This window comes from Pristis pectinata, chromosome 25, assembly GCF_009764475.1.
Source record: "Pristis pectinata isolate sPriPec2 chromosome 25, sPriPec2.1.pri, whole genome shotgun sequence".
Lineage (NCBI taxonomy): Eukaryota > Metazoa > Chordata > Chondrichthyes > Rhinopristiformes > Pristidae > Pristis > Pristis pectinata.
In genome coordinates, this window is record NC_067429.1 from 5,839,073 (window position 1) to 5,854,065 (window position 14,993).

General features: G+C 40.2%; 1 protein-coding gene across 4 annotated transcripts in view; it reads right to left on the reverse strand.

The window, feature by feature from the left end:
* Nucleotides 1-14,993, reverse strand: part of LOC127583083 (phosphatidylinositol 5-phosphate 4-kinase type-2 beta) — a 113,199-nt gene that overhangs the window by 23,070 nt on the left and 75,136 nt on the right. For all 4 annotated transcript variants that reach the window (XM_052038831.1, XM_052038830.1, XM_052038829.1 and 1 more), the window contains 2 exons: nucleotides 13,461-13,607; nucleotides 2,434-2,472 (listed from right to left, as the gene is read on the reverse strand). In XM_052038831.1, coding sequence (XP_051894791.1) covers nucleotides 2,434-2,472; nucleotides 13,461-13,607 — 186 coding nt within the window. The remainder of the gene's footprint in view (nucleotides 1-2,433; nucleotides 2,473-13,460; nucleotides 13,608-14,993) is intronic.

Consider the following 14,993-nt stretch of genomic DNA (forward strand, 5'->3'; position numbering starts at 1 on the left):
AACAATGGTCAGCACACTTCAAATAAAAAGCTATTCATTGTGCAAGATGCGATGATGTAAAGTATTATTTGAGAAATGACAAATTATCAGGATACAATGAGCAAAAAAAAAATCCATTACAAAGTCTACCACCTGCAGAGTTCCAGCAAAGCCTGGTTACACTGTGGCAACTAGCACCTTTGAACCAAACAACAGACCAGACCAGAATGTCTGGAACCATAGATTACTTGGTCGCATTGAAATGATCAAATACACCACGAGACATGATGGACCCCGGCTGGTGGGAGCTGTGGCTCAGTTCCAGTACTACTCCAGAGACTTAAGCTCAACAAATCTGGGCAGAACTCCAGTGCAATACAGGGAATGCTGTATCAAGGGACTACTGTATTGCTGAGGTGTTAAACTGATGCCCTGTTTGCTCCATATGGACACAAGATCCCACGGAAGTATTTCAAAGAAGAGCAAAAGTGTAGCTCTGATGTCCTAACCTCTTAATCCAAATCTTTTAATCACACTATTGCTTGTGGGAACTTGCTGTGCACAAACCGGCAGCAGATCTTCCTAAGTTACAAAAATGGCTACATTTCAAAAGTACTTCACTGGCTGCTTTCACACCCTGAAACATTGTGAAAGGGACTACACCAAAGCACATCTTTCTTTAACTGATCGATGTGGATAACATCAGAGTGAAGAACAAAAATGTTTTCTCAGCCTTCCAGAATGTTCCCTCATGAGATTAACTAGGCATGATGTTGTCCTTGCCAGAGGAGTTCGTAGACACAAAGTAGAAGAGGGAACGTAATGAAACAAGCATTTTTTTTAATGCATGTTTTCTGCTATATTATCAATAAATGACATTCAGTTTAGAACAACATGTATTCTAATGTAATGATGCCTTTGAAGAAACAGCACAGCCAAATTACATAATTACATTTATAGCTGTGAAATTCACTTGAGGTTAAACATTATGAAAACCTATGCACACATCTCTAGATATATTGCCGTAGTCACTCCAGGGACAGGGATTAAGGTGGGTTATTTTGAATAGGTTTAAAATTGGCCTTACAAAGTCCTGTTAAATCTTGTTCTTGCATCAATTATCTGGGGAGGTCTCATTCTGTACCTACAGCCATCTATTACTTTCCTCAATGCCTGGTCTCCCTGGTCTACCATAGCCACATTCGACTGGCGCCAAAGATCGTTCCTCTGGGCTTCTTTGTCTGATCTCCAGGAGGTGCACAGAAGCAGTGAAAGCGTTTGTTCTTCCCTGTGGGCACCATCCCAAGACAGCAAGGATAATACATCAGAGAGCCAACATGCTCCAATATAACGGCTCTGAGTCTCAGTATTTGAGTGCTGCATTGCAAAATCTTATGTTCAATTTTGTTGTTTTTGTAGCTATCCCATTATCATAAAACTAATTATTGCACAGGGATTAAAGTAACCCTCTCCTCCACCACTGGCTATGCCTCACCGAAGTGTTAGGGCTGCCCAGTAGTTACTGCTGCCTTACAGCTCCAGCACCCTTGCTTTCATCCTGATCTCAGGAGCTGTCCTTGCGGAGCTCACACATTCTCCCTGTAACTGTGTAAGTTTCCTCTGGGTGCTCTGGTTCCTTCCCATATATTAAAGATTATAAATTACCCTAATGTGTAGGTGAGTGGTAGAATCTCGGGGGAATTGCTAAATTGGTTTATTATTGTCACATGTACTGAGGTACAGTGAAAAACTTTGTTTTGCTTGCCAGCCACACAGATCATTTCATTACATCAGTGCATTGAGGTAGTACAAGGGAAAACAATAACGGAATGCAGAATAAAATGTTACAGTTACAGATAAATTGCAGTACAGGCTGACAATAAAATGCAAGGCCATAATGATGTAGATTGCAAGGTCAGGAGTATTATAGCAGGAGATAGAAGCTTTCCTTGAGCCTCGTGCTATGTGTTTTCAGGCTTTTGAATGTTCTGCCTGATGGGTGGGGGGGGGGGGCAGGGGGAAGAGAGAATGTTGATGGGGACGTGGGGAGAATAAAATGGGATTAGTGTAAATGGTTGTTTGATGATTGGCATGGACCCGATGGGCTGAAGGGCCTGATTCCACGCTGTGACTTAGAAAGACCAATAGGAGAAGAATCCCGAAATCTCTGTGATTGACCTTATATTCCTGTCAATTACATAAATCCAAAATGGGTTCATGAACAATCATGCTTTTCCAAGCACAATAAAAACTTCTCCTCCTAAAAATTAGGTTTTTTATTTACAATAAATAAAATGATGTGGTGTCTATTGTGCATTCATAGTTTAAATGATGAATAAAATTTTCCAAAAGAACTCTGCGTCTGACTACATGCCAATTGTCTTTTCTTAGATAGAAACAATGCTGTTGTGTTACACAAGGGAGTTGAGGAGACAATTATGTAGATCACCATACCTTTTCTTTTCCACTGGCTTCCCTCGATACTGTTGAACCCTGCGGAAATAAATAACAAGAGATTATTGCCATTGTGTTTTAAAAAGGAAATTAAAATTGTACTCTCCTGGGGCCCCATCTATTGTAACCAAAATAAGGAGGAGAGAGATAAGACCTATTAGAGTATACTCTCATTTAGCCAGTATTTAGGTATCCAGAATTCTCATGCATCTGGTAAAAGTTTCCAAGAATATTAAGCAATTTCATAAAAAAGTTTTAAAAACATAAATTTGAATTTGGCACACTGGTTTCCGATGCGATTTTGTTCACATACTGTCTCCTTCAGTTTATAGCACAGCTCAGTGATAGCTTAGTTCAGGTTAGACCAAACGCAATGGTCTATGCACAGCCTACATAAGATGATTTTGACTTTCTGAAAATAAGCTCAAACAGTGAATTTTATTTCAATTTTATTTAAAGTAAGTTGACTTTCTGAAAATAAGCTCAAACAGTGAATTTTATTTCAATTTTATTTAAAGTAAGTTGACTTTCTGAAAATAAACTCAAACAGTGAATTTTATTTCAATTTTATTTAAAGTAAGTGTGAAAAGATATTTTTAGTTTATTTATGTTTATACATATCATCACAGCAGTTGTAGTCTGATTAGCAACAACAACCTATCTGAAGATAAGGCACTTCCTGTGATGGTGAATACAGTCATTTATTTGATTTACTTTTGCGGTATTTTACATCAATACTGTAAAAACGGTAAAGCTAAACAGCACTGATGGAAAATACAGCATTAAATATTGTAACTGAAAAGGGTAAAGAGATGACATATAGTTTGGCTATTTGTTTAAAGGTTTATGCATAGAAGCACTAATCTGTAATGTACTGTGAAGCTCTCTTTGAGCAATTAGAACAGTACAGCACTGGAACAGGCCCTTCAGCCCACATTGTCTGTGCTGAACACGATGCCAAACTAAACTAAATCTCTTCTGCCTGTGCATGATCCATATCCCTCCATTCCTTACTTATTCATGTGTCTAACAACCTCTTAAACCTCACTATTGTATCTGCTTCCACCACTACCTTGTTACTCCTTTCTCTTTTGCACGATTTATATTTGTAATTTGTGGTAATTTTATACCTTTGCACTGTACTGCTGCCACAAAACAACAAGTTTCACGTTGTATGTCAGTGATAATAGATCTGATTCTGATATTCCACCCTTGGAAGCCCATTCCAGGCACCCACCACGCTGTGTGTAAAAAAAACTTGCCCAAATATCTCCTTTAAACTTTCCCCCTCTCACCTTAAATGCATGTCTTCTAGTATTTGACATTTCTACTCTGGGAAAAAGATTCTGACTGTCTACCCTATCTATGCCTCTCATAATTTTATAAACTTCTATCAGGTCTCCCCTCAGCCTCTGATGCTCCAGAGAAAGCAGCCAAAGTTTGTCCAATCTCTCCTTATACCTCATACTCCAGGCAGCATCCTGGTAAACCTCTTCTGCATCCTCTCCAAAACCTCCACATCCTTCCTGTAGTGTTTATGCAACTGGCACTACTGCGCCCACCACCCCTACTTCCAACAACTTGTCTCCCATGGATTTCTGGATGGCTGAGAGTTTACTGTACCAAACTCCTACAAATCTAACTTTTCTATTCTCTTGGCATCACTGAGGTGAATGAATAGGGAATGGGGGAATTCATTTTCTGACATTCTTTTCTTTGATGTAATGAGATATTCTACACATCTGCTTGCTGGTTCTTTCTGAGAATGCACAGATGAGAACTAGCTTACAAAGATAATTACCGCCAGAACCCTGCACCGTACAATGCTGGGCCAAACCATATTTTATTGGAGAAGGCAGGATACACAGATTTAGAGTGTGGACAGAAAGCATTGTAGATCATAACTGCTAGAGTATTGATCAAATCCCCATGAGACTAGATTCAATAATCACATCGAAACACAAGATTCAGAAGGGTGAAAGAGTATATGCCAAGGGTCCATCATCATTGCCTGAACAGAGCTAAACTAGGCACTAGTCTCAAAATAAGGGGCAGCCATTTAGGTTTGACACAAGGGGAAATTTCTTCACTCGAACTTTTACAATTCTTTTCTCCAAAACACCGCAACTTTTTAGTTGTTGAGGTTACACCAGGCAAAGATTGAACGATTTTTGGACTTAAGGGAATCATGGGATAAGGTGAGTGAGCAAAGTGAACAAGATTGAAGTTCAGCTACAACGTTATTGTATTGAAAGGCCAATTTGCATTTTCCTGTTCCTATTCCTTTCATTATATTTGCAAATATTCCCTGAAAATGTCAGTAGACATTAAATTAGGAAGGCACTTAGCTAGTAACTGTTCCTCTCACTAATTTTATCTGCTTCCCAGAGACCTGAAAGTTTCTTCTATGCAATCACTATTATTTTTTATTTCAACTTATGTATGAAAAAGGGAGAAGTTCAATACCAAAAATACACACAATCTGGTGTAATCTAGCAATTTACTGAAACAAATGAAACAATGAGCTACATTGGTGTTAAAGTAAATTTTATGCCAAATTAGGTCATTTAGCCCCTCGAGCCTGTCAATATGTTCAGGGCTGATCTGAACCTCAGATTCATTCACCATTTTCCATAGTCCTAATATCCTTAACAAATATCTATTGAAACAAGTCCATACAAGCACACAAAATAGAAACAGTAGGAAGCCATTTGACCTCTCGTGCCTGTTCTGCCATACAATAAGATAATGGTTGATCTGTTACTTCGTTGCCACTTTCCTACACCAACCCCATATTCCTCAACCCCCTTAAAAATCTATTGATGTGTCTTGAGATAATGCAGCAAGCAAGGCTCCATGGCCTTCTTGGCCAGAGAATTCCAAAGATTCACTACGGATTAAGGAGTTTCTTCTCATCTCTGCCCTGAATGGCCAATTCCTTATTTTGGGACTGTACCCCCTTGTTCTAGACACCATAGTCAGCAAAATTTCAACTCTGCATTTACCTGTCAAGCACCATAAGAAATGTGTATGTTTCATTGAGATAACCTTTCATTTTTCTGACTCAGAAAGTGATAGGTACAGCCTGCTTAAATTCTCCTTGTACGACAAACCTGACATCCCAGGAATAAATCTGGTGAACTTTCACTACAATCCCTCTTTTGCAAGTGTATCCTTCCTTATATGGGGAGAGCGATGGGATTTCACCAAAGCTCCATTTAACTGGGGAAAGACATCAATATACTTTTACTCAAATCCTCTTGCAATAAAGGAAAAACATATCAGATGCATTCTTAATTGCTAATTGCATGTTAATGATATCAGATTCCTCTGAACACAAATACTTTTCAATCTCTCACCATTTAAAAAAGTCTACCTTTCTATTTTTTTCTACCAAAGGGGAGGGCCTCATATTTTTCCGCATTATATTCCATTTACCATATCCTTTCCTGTTCACTCAGCTTGCCTTTATCTCCCTGAAGCCCCTCTGTGTCCTCCTCATAGGTCAAACTGCTACCTAACTTTGTATCATCAGAAAACTCAAATGCATTGCACGTGGCCTTCGCCCATCTAGATTGCTGATACAGAATGTGAATAGCTGGGCCCCAGCATCAATCCCTAACAGTCACCGACTCTCAACCTGAAAGTGAGCTGCTTATTTCTACACTGCTTTCTGTTTGTTAACCAGTCATCAATCCACACCAGATTATCATTCACAATACCCTGTGCTCTAATCTTGTTTAGTATGTGTGCACATCAAAAGCTTTCTGAATATCTAAATACCAACTGGGTTGGCCCTTATCTGTTCTGTGAGTTACAAGTTCAAAAAATTCCATGATTTTCCTTTCATAAACCCAGGCTGCCTCTGTGTAATCCTATTATTATTTTCCAAGTGCCTTCCTACCACTTCCTTACTAACAAAGTCCAGCATTTTCCCCACTAACTGATGTCAGGATAGCTGGCCTGTAGTCCCCTGTTTTTTCTCCCTCTCCTTTCCTAAATACATTTGCTATGAAAAACACAATGATGCTGGAGGAACTCAGCAGGCTAGGCAGCATCTGTGGAGAAAAGCAGGCGGTCAACGTTCCGGGTCAGGACCTTCTAGAAATTAGGGAAATTTTAGATGACATCCAAAGCATGCACTACCTTCATAGACACCTCCTTGAAACTTGGGGATGTAGTTCATTGGCTCTTGAGGACTGTTTTGCTTTCAGCCCCATTAATTTCTCCAGTACTTGCTTTTTTTTAACAATTTCCAACTGGCTTCAGCATGTTTACAACATGTTTAATTTATGTTTTTTTTTGTGAATGCTGCTCATCTGATGCCATATGCATCAGATAGCCTGTAGTCCCCTGTTATATGCATCAGATGCTGCTGCTAATGTTTTTCATTGCACCTATGCATACATGTACTCGTGCATATGACAATAACCTCGACTTTGACATACAACCTAAAGAATAAAATAGTCATTTGAAATTCTTTTTTTTCTCCAATTTGCTCCATGCACTCTCCTCTCCATACTTCAATCAGGGACTTCTTTGCTTCCGCAAATCTGGCCTCTTCAGCACCCTGTAATTCAATTGTTCCTGGACACAATATTCAAGATTTAATACATTCAGACGTCTGGGCTCTAAACTCTGGAATTCCCCCCGAAACCTCTGCTTCTTACTCTACCTTTAAGGCTCTCCATAAAATCTGCCTGTTTGGTCTGATCCAATGTCACGTTACTAAACTCTTGTGAAGTGCCTTAGGGCATTTTCCTACACTACAGGACCATAGGGAGAAAAGGCTGAGGTATGCGGAGAAAGAGTAGTGAAGTAATACTAACTGAATTGCTCTCCAGTAGAAGTGGTGTACGCAACTTTTAAACTGTACAGTTCTGCAGTTTTGGATTCAACTTTGGCCCACTTGATTCCCATGACCTTGTTCACTCACAGGGACCTTAGGGCAGCCAATAAATTTTCAATTCTTATTTATACAATAGAATCCTTCACTTTCTATAGAATGTACTTGACTTTTACTAAGTTAAATTAACTTATGCTCTGCATTTCATAATCATTCACTTGAGTCAATAATTAAATTACTCACCCACTCCATAATTAGTTGACTTACTGGCAGTAATTAATGAATTTGGGAACTGAACTTAAAACATTCTGTGTTGAACAGGTTATAATTCAGCAATTGTCTGGTAATTACATTTTTATTAAAATTAAGGAGCCAAATAAATCCATAGATTAACAAGCATAGTCTCTGCGGCCATTGCAATATTCAAGGATATTCTGGCCAATATTCATAACACTGTTAAAATGCCATAATTCTTACTTTAATTGACATGGGTGAAATCAGACGAAGATCCTTGTTCTTAGTCAATAATGTGCCCTAATCTCAACCTTTAAAAACATTTCTATGGGGATTTCTGACTGGTATTTATTCAGCAACCAACATCAATTTTACAAGATTATCAGGCCATTATTGCCATATAGATCCCATGGCCTCTCCCTCAACCACTCCATATTCCAACAATCCTCCATTTAAAGATATTTTTCTTAAATCCTCTTATTGTTGCAATGGCTTTAAGTTGATGACCCTGCTTGCTGATTCCCCAAACAGAGGAATTAACCTTTTCTTATTCACCCTGAAAATATTTTATATACATACTCAAATCTCCAAATATGTTATAGGTTGGTAGGGGCAGCTGCACAGAACAGAATTAAGTGCCTTAAAATGTTAATAGGCAATACATCCTTATTAATCAATTGGATTTTGCCAGCAGGCTTTCTAATGAAAGAGTATTGATCTGAAATATTAAATATTTGACTCTCCAGAGTTGGGGGTATGGTGGCTTAAAGGATAGCTACTGCTTTAGTGTCCATGGGCCTGCAATATTGCTCCAGGGACAGAAGTTCGAAGCCCAGCACAGTATATGGGAAATTTAAATTCAGATACTTTGATAAAATAGGAAATAGGCTAGTGTCAGCAACGGTAAACATAAAACTACTGGATCATCAGAAAAATCCTTCAGGTTCGTCACTGTTCTTCAGGCAAGGAAATCAGTTAACCACCATGGCCTGTGCCTGACTTTAGGTCGACCGATATAGTTATTCTTAGCTGCCCCCAGAAATGATTTAATGGTGGTTAAGAATAGACAATAAATTTCAATTTTGCCAGAGATCTCTAGATTCCAAGAATGAATAAAATGTAAAATTGCTGTCTAATCTGCAGTGTTCCCAGCCTTTTGTTTTAGGATTTTTAGCATTCACAGTACTTCTGCTATGTTCAGCAGTGTAGCGGTTAGCGTAACGCTTTACAGTGCCAGCAATCCAGGTTCAATTCCCGCCACTGTTTGTAAGGAGTTTGTACGTTCTCCCTGTGTCTATGTGGGTTTCCTCCGGGTGCTCCGGTTTCCTCCCACATTCCAAAGATGTACGGGTTAGGAAGTTGTGGGCATGCTACGTTGGCGCCAGAAGCGTGGTGACACTTGTGGGCTGCCCCCAGAACACTCTACGCAAAAGATGCATTTCACTGTGTGTTTCGATGTACATGTGACTAATAAAGAAATCTTATTTTATCTTTTATAATTTTGAAGTATTTCAGCTTAAAAATATTATTAATGGCCACTGGGACTTAAAGATTACAAATAACCAATCAGCTTTCGCCAAGATCACAGTTAGTGGATTATCCTTTGGTGGATCATCTGATAAATACGACTCCAGAACAAAGTTTACTTTGAAATTCCCTTGACACCAGAAGTTTTAATAATAGTTATAGTATCTAGCTTTTCTGCATTTTATCCTGTTCTGAGCTAGTTTAAGGTACAATTAAAAGGAATTAACTATACAACTGTAGTTAGTGTACAAGTCCTAAGATCCTTTAAGGTGACAGCACAGATAGATCATATGGTTAAGAAGGCATAGAGGATACTGGCCTTCATTAGTCGGGGCAATGAATACAAGTGCAGTGAAGTTATGCTCCAACTTTAGAGCATTGGTCTGTCCTCAGCTGGAGTACTGCATGCAGTTCTGGTCACTGCACAATGGGAAAGATGTGATATCACTGAAGAGGGTGCAGAGGAGATTAAGCAGGGATGGAACGTTACAGTTGTCAGGAAAGATTGGAGGGCCTGAGTCTGTTTTCCCCAGAGCGCAGGAGGTTAAGAGAAGACTAGATTTGAAGTATTTAAAATTATGAGGGGTACAGATAGGGTAGACTTCAGGAAACTTTACCCAAAATCAGATGTAGATAAAACTATAGATTTAGGGTAAAGGGTATGAGATTTACACCAGATCTGAGGGAGGACCTTTTTCACCCAGAGAGTGAAGAGCATCTGGAATGCACTGCTGGAGAGAGTGGTGGAAGCAGAGTCGCTGACAGCATTTATGAAGTGTCTAGACACGCACTTGAATCACTTAGGCATTGAAGTCTACGGGCCAAGTGCTGGAATATGGGATTAATACAGAAAGGTGCCCACTGGTCGGGATGGAGGCGGTGACCCAAATGGGAGGTTTCCATCCTCTATGACCCTATAACTCTATGACAGCTGAAAATTAAAGAGGCTATATTTTATGGTTCATCCATTTCTTTCACAGTGCTGCAGGTTGGAGTCCAAATCACAAAACAGACCAACATCCAAATATGTCACTCGTCGTTGTGAGGAGCTTTGTTCTGGGTGATGGGGGTGAGGGGTTTGGCTGGCAGACACCGAAAATAAAGCAAAGCCACTTATCTCACAGAGTGATTGTGGAAACAGTTGTTTCCCCTATTATCATTGCCATTTTGGAGGGGGGTTAGTGGGGTGTGCAGGGACACACACCGAAACAGTGTGAATCCATTGCTGCATTTCAGACACTGCATGTCATCAGACTGTTGGCCAGGATGATTTGTACCTCCAGCTTCATTACTTTCCCAGAGACACTGCAATGATTTGGAAAAATATTGTGGTTGGCAGCACACTAAACTGAACGGATAACATGTGTTAATCAGTGCACAGTGGAAAGACCACAATGGCCTTCAGTAACTGTTAAAAAAACAAAATGTTTACAGCTTTCACCTCTTTTTCAATGTTGCATGATGTGGCATTAAGTCTTTGGGATAGAGGTCATTGGTACTAGTTATCATCCACTTGAGCCCAGACTTGAGGATTGGCTAACTATTCAACTAAGATTTAAGATTTCTTTATCAGTCACATCGAAACACACAGTGAAATGCATCTTTTGTGTAGAGTGTTCTGGGGGCAGCCTGCAAGTGTCGCCACACTTCCGGCGCCAACATAGTATGCCCACAGCTCCTAACCAATACACCTTTGGAATGTGGGAGGAAACCAGAGCAGCTGGAGGAAACCCACGCAGACACGGGGAGAACATACAAACTCCTTACAGACAGTGGCCAGAAATGAGCCTGGGTTGCTGGCGCTGTAATAGTGTTATGCTAACCACGACATTGCCAAGGTTGATCCCCTGACACTGACATTATTTAACATCCACAAAAAATACACACACACTCACAAACCTGCTCACATGCATGCACCCACTTCTCAATGATGACCATTATTTCTGTCAATCTTGGCTGACATTACCACCCCCAACAACCCCTTGGCCTTGAAAAAATAATCTGGAACCTCGTTGGTTAAGGCAGAGCGTTATGCTAACTGTATCTCTGTTAGAAAGCTAGTTCTGTCAAGGTGCATCTGCAAGGATTAGAAACCAGATATCAAATACTAGAGGACATGCATTTAAGGTGAGGGGGGAAGTTTAGAGGAGATGTACAGGATAAGTATGTTTTTTTTTTACATAGAGTGTTAGTTGTCAGAAACAGGCTGACAAGGGTAGTGGTGGAAGATGATACAATAGTGGCGTTTAAGAAGCTTTCAGATAGACACATGGATATGAAGGGAATGGAGGGATATGGATGGTGTGCAGGCAGAAGAGGTTTAGTTTAATTTGGCATCGTGTTCGGCACAGACATCGTGGGCCAAAGGGCCTGTTCCTGTGTTGTACTGTTCTGTGTTCTAGATCAAGAGTAAGAAAGAGTTGTTCAAAGAGCAAGGGTAAACATTTAAATAACTGCTTTACCCAGCAAGTGTTTTCACACGGAGAGTGGAGGAGGGGGAACCTAACCCACAGCTGGAATTCTGAACATTTCCTGTTATCAAACTGACCTGTGAACCTGGTCCACGTTTTCAGTTTAAACCTTCAGAAGCTAGTCAGTTGGTGCACTTTTGCTTGTGGTTTAAAAAATAATTACTTTGTCTTCAACTCAAAGTATTAGGTATTAAGGGAATAAAGGTGTATGAGATTAGTGTAGGAAGTGTCACAGAGGTAAAAGATTGAACGGTGGAGAAGCGCAATGGACTGCTCGTTCCCATTGCTTATGTTCTTCTTATTCCCAGCGGCAGTCCAATACTTATCTCTCAATCAGCATCATAACAGGTTATCTGGTCACTATCACACTGCTGGTTTGGTTGTTAGGTACAAATTGACTGCTGTGTTCCTATGTGATAGACGTGACCATACTTCAAAAATCATCGTCTGTGAAGCTCTCCAGGATGACGAGGCCGTGAGCAGCATTCTATAAATTCAAGAATCACTTTTTCCTGCCAGGACAAATATTCTTTATGTGGGCGTTATCCATGGGCAAGCCTGGTCAATGATCGGCCCATCACAGTGAGCACCACATGTAAGCTCGATTATGGAGACAAAAGAAACTGCAGATGCTGGAATCTGGAGCAACAAGCAATCTGCTGGAGGAACTCAGCGGGTCGAGCAGCATCTGTGGGGGGGGGGGGGGGGTGCGGGGAAGGAATTGTTGACATTTTGGCTCGAAACCTTGCAGGGTTCCTTCCACAAATGCTGCTCGACCCGCTGAGTTCCTCCAGTAGATTGTTTGAAGCTTAATTATGGAATGAGCTGCTAGAGGAGGTGTAGTTAAATTACAATGTTTAAGAAAGATTTGGACATGGATAGCAAAGGTTTAGAGGGATATGGGACAAACACAGGCAAATGGGATTAGTGTAGATAGGCATCTTGGTTGGCATGGTCAAGTTGTGTCAAAGGGCCTGTTTCTATGCTGTATAACTCTAAGAATTAATGATGTCCAGGCACATGAACTTCAAAACCTTTGTCAATGGAGACAGATCAGGAGCAGGATCTATAGTGCATCAGCATAAGGCCAAAGGCCTGAGTCAGCCAGTTCAACACCACAGCAGTCAATCAAACCCAGATCTTCCCTGTATCTGCATCTCATGACCTGCTAACTGGATGGTGGACTGAACTGAACTTAAGTCTATACAAAATATTTAAATAAGTACAAGAAACTTAGTAAGAGTTATTTGTCAACAAAGTGGTATAGCATTCAACACCTACTCTATAAAAAGAATGTATTGAGGAGCAGACTGCTAACATTCAGGAGCTGCTTCAAACTTATAGCATTTTCTACTGAAATTACAAGAGAGCTTTCATTAGGAACACTGCAGACACATCAAAAATGACAAGTACATTACCTCACTCCTTACCAAAGGTTTAAGCTTTTACTAAGCTCCCAATATCCCAATAAAATTGACTTCAATTTGTTCTTGTTTTAAAAATCTTTGCAGCCTTGTAATGGTGATCTTTTGTAGCCACACGCCATTGCAGTTACCTCTTTTACACTGGACGATAAGCTTATTTTCCATCATTGGTGCCTATTCCTTTATCAACTCCCTTCCCTCTTGAACAGTCTCATCGAATCACTGCCTGTTGTGTCCCTTCTCTCTTCAAAACCTCCCAGAAGATAACTCACTCTTTGACTGTACCTTAGTCTATCCATAGAATCTTATCCTGTTTTTCTTACCTATTGGTTGCATGCACTTCCCATTCAAGGATTTTTTTTATATATGAAGAGTTATACAAATTAATTTTTTTGCTGTGTACAATTCCTTTTCTGACAGAGGAATCATTACATTTCATTGGTACAACTTGTGTTTTGTGCAGTTTCAAAAGGGGTGCACACAAAAAAATTTTAGTGAAGGTGACATGTTGTGTCTGGGTTGTACCTTCAGGTCGTATTTCCTGTGGACAGTAAGTCTGTGACTAAATACATTTCTTGTTACGGTCATATAAGTCTCAACTCCATCCACCGTTAACCGATACATGCCCAGGAATTGGGGAAGAAGTGTGTTACCATGGCATTCCACAATATACTGCAGAGGAAAAAGAAAGATATTAGCAAACAAAGCAAGTTAAATAGAAACACCCCAATTTCATTAACCTGCTGGCATTTTCTCTGCTCCTCTCCCAAAAGCCAACACTTGCTGGGCATTGGCTCCAAGGGTGCAGACCAACTTTCACAAAGAAAAATAAGCTTCAGCAGGTTCTTCCTGATGGGCTCTATTCCATTTTCACTTGAACACAGAACACAGAACAGTACAGCACAGTACGGGCCTTCTGGCCCACAGTGTAGTGCCAATCTATATAAAGCTACTCCACGATCAGTCTAACCCTTCCCTCCTACACAGCCAACAACCCTCCATTTTCTTTACATCCATGTGCCTATCCAACAGTCTCTTGAATGTCCCTATTGTATCAGCCTCTACCACTACCCCCGGCAGTGCGTTCCAGGCACCAACCACTCTCTGTGTAAAAAAAACCTACCTGATATCTCCCCTAAACTTTCCTGAGATGGACTATGACCTCACGATCTACCTTGTTGTGACCTTGCACTTATTGCACTGCACTTTCTCTGTAGCTGTGACACTTTACTCTGTACTGTTATTGTTTTTACCTGTACTACATCAATGCATTCTGTACTAACCCAATGTAACTGCACTGTGTAATGAATTGACCTGTACGATCAGTATGCAAGAGAAATTTTTCACTGTACCTCTGTACAAGTGACAATAATAAATCAATACCAATACCAATGTCTTCTGGTATTAGCCACTGCCACCTGGAAAAAAGGTGCTGACTGTCCACTCTACCTATGCCTCTCATAATCCTATATACCTCTCTCAAGTCGCCTCTCATCCTCTGTCACTCCAAAGAGAAAAGCCCTAGCTCACTCAACCTTTCCTCATAAGACATGTTCTCTAATCCAGGCAGCATCCTGGTCAATCTCCTCTGCACCCTCTCTAAAGCTTCCATTCTCACTTATATCAAACATAGAAACCTTGCCACAGAGTCAGCAGCAGGAGCCTTGGTCCATTTTATCTCTCCTTAATCCAGGGGCATGGAATCCATCTGCAGTCCCCCAATTAACTCAGCGCAGACAAGGAAATGAACCTCGGACCTGGTCTCTATGGGCCAATGCAACACCAAGTAGTGATTTTATCCACTAAACATCGGTAGAGCTCCCATCTGCTGTTAATTTTTAACTAAAAGAAGGCTACCATGAAAAAAAGAGTTGTACTACTTAAGGTTTTATTAAGTCCTGGTGTAGGTGATATGTTTCAGTCTGGGATATTAGCTTCAGGTCATATTTCCTATGGATAGCAATATATATATATATATATATATATATATATATATATAAATGTACATACACAATTGTTCCTATTAAACATTTGCTTCAGGACTCTCTATTCTGACCA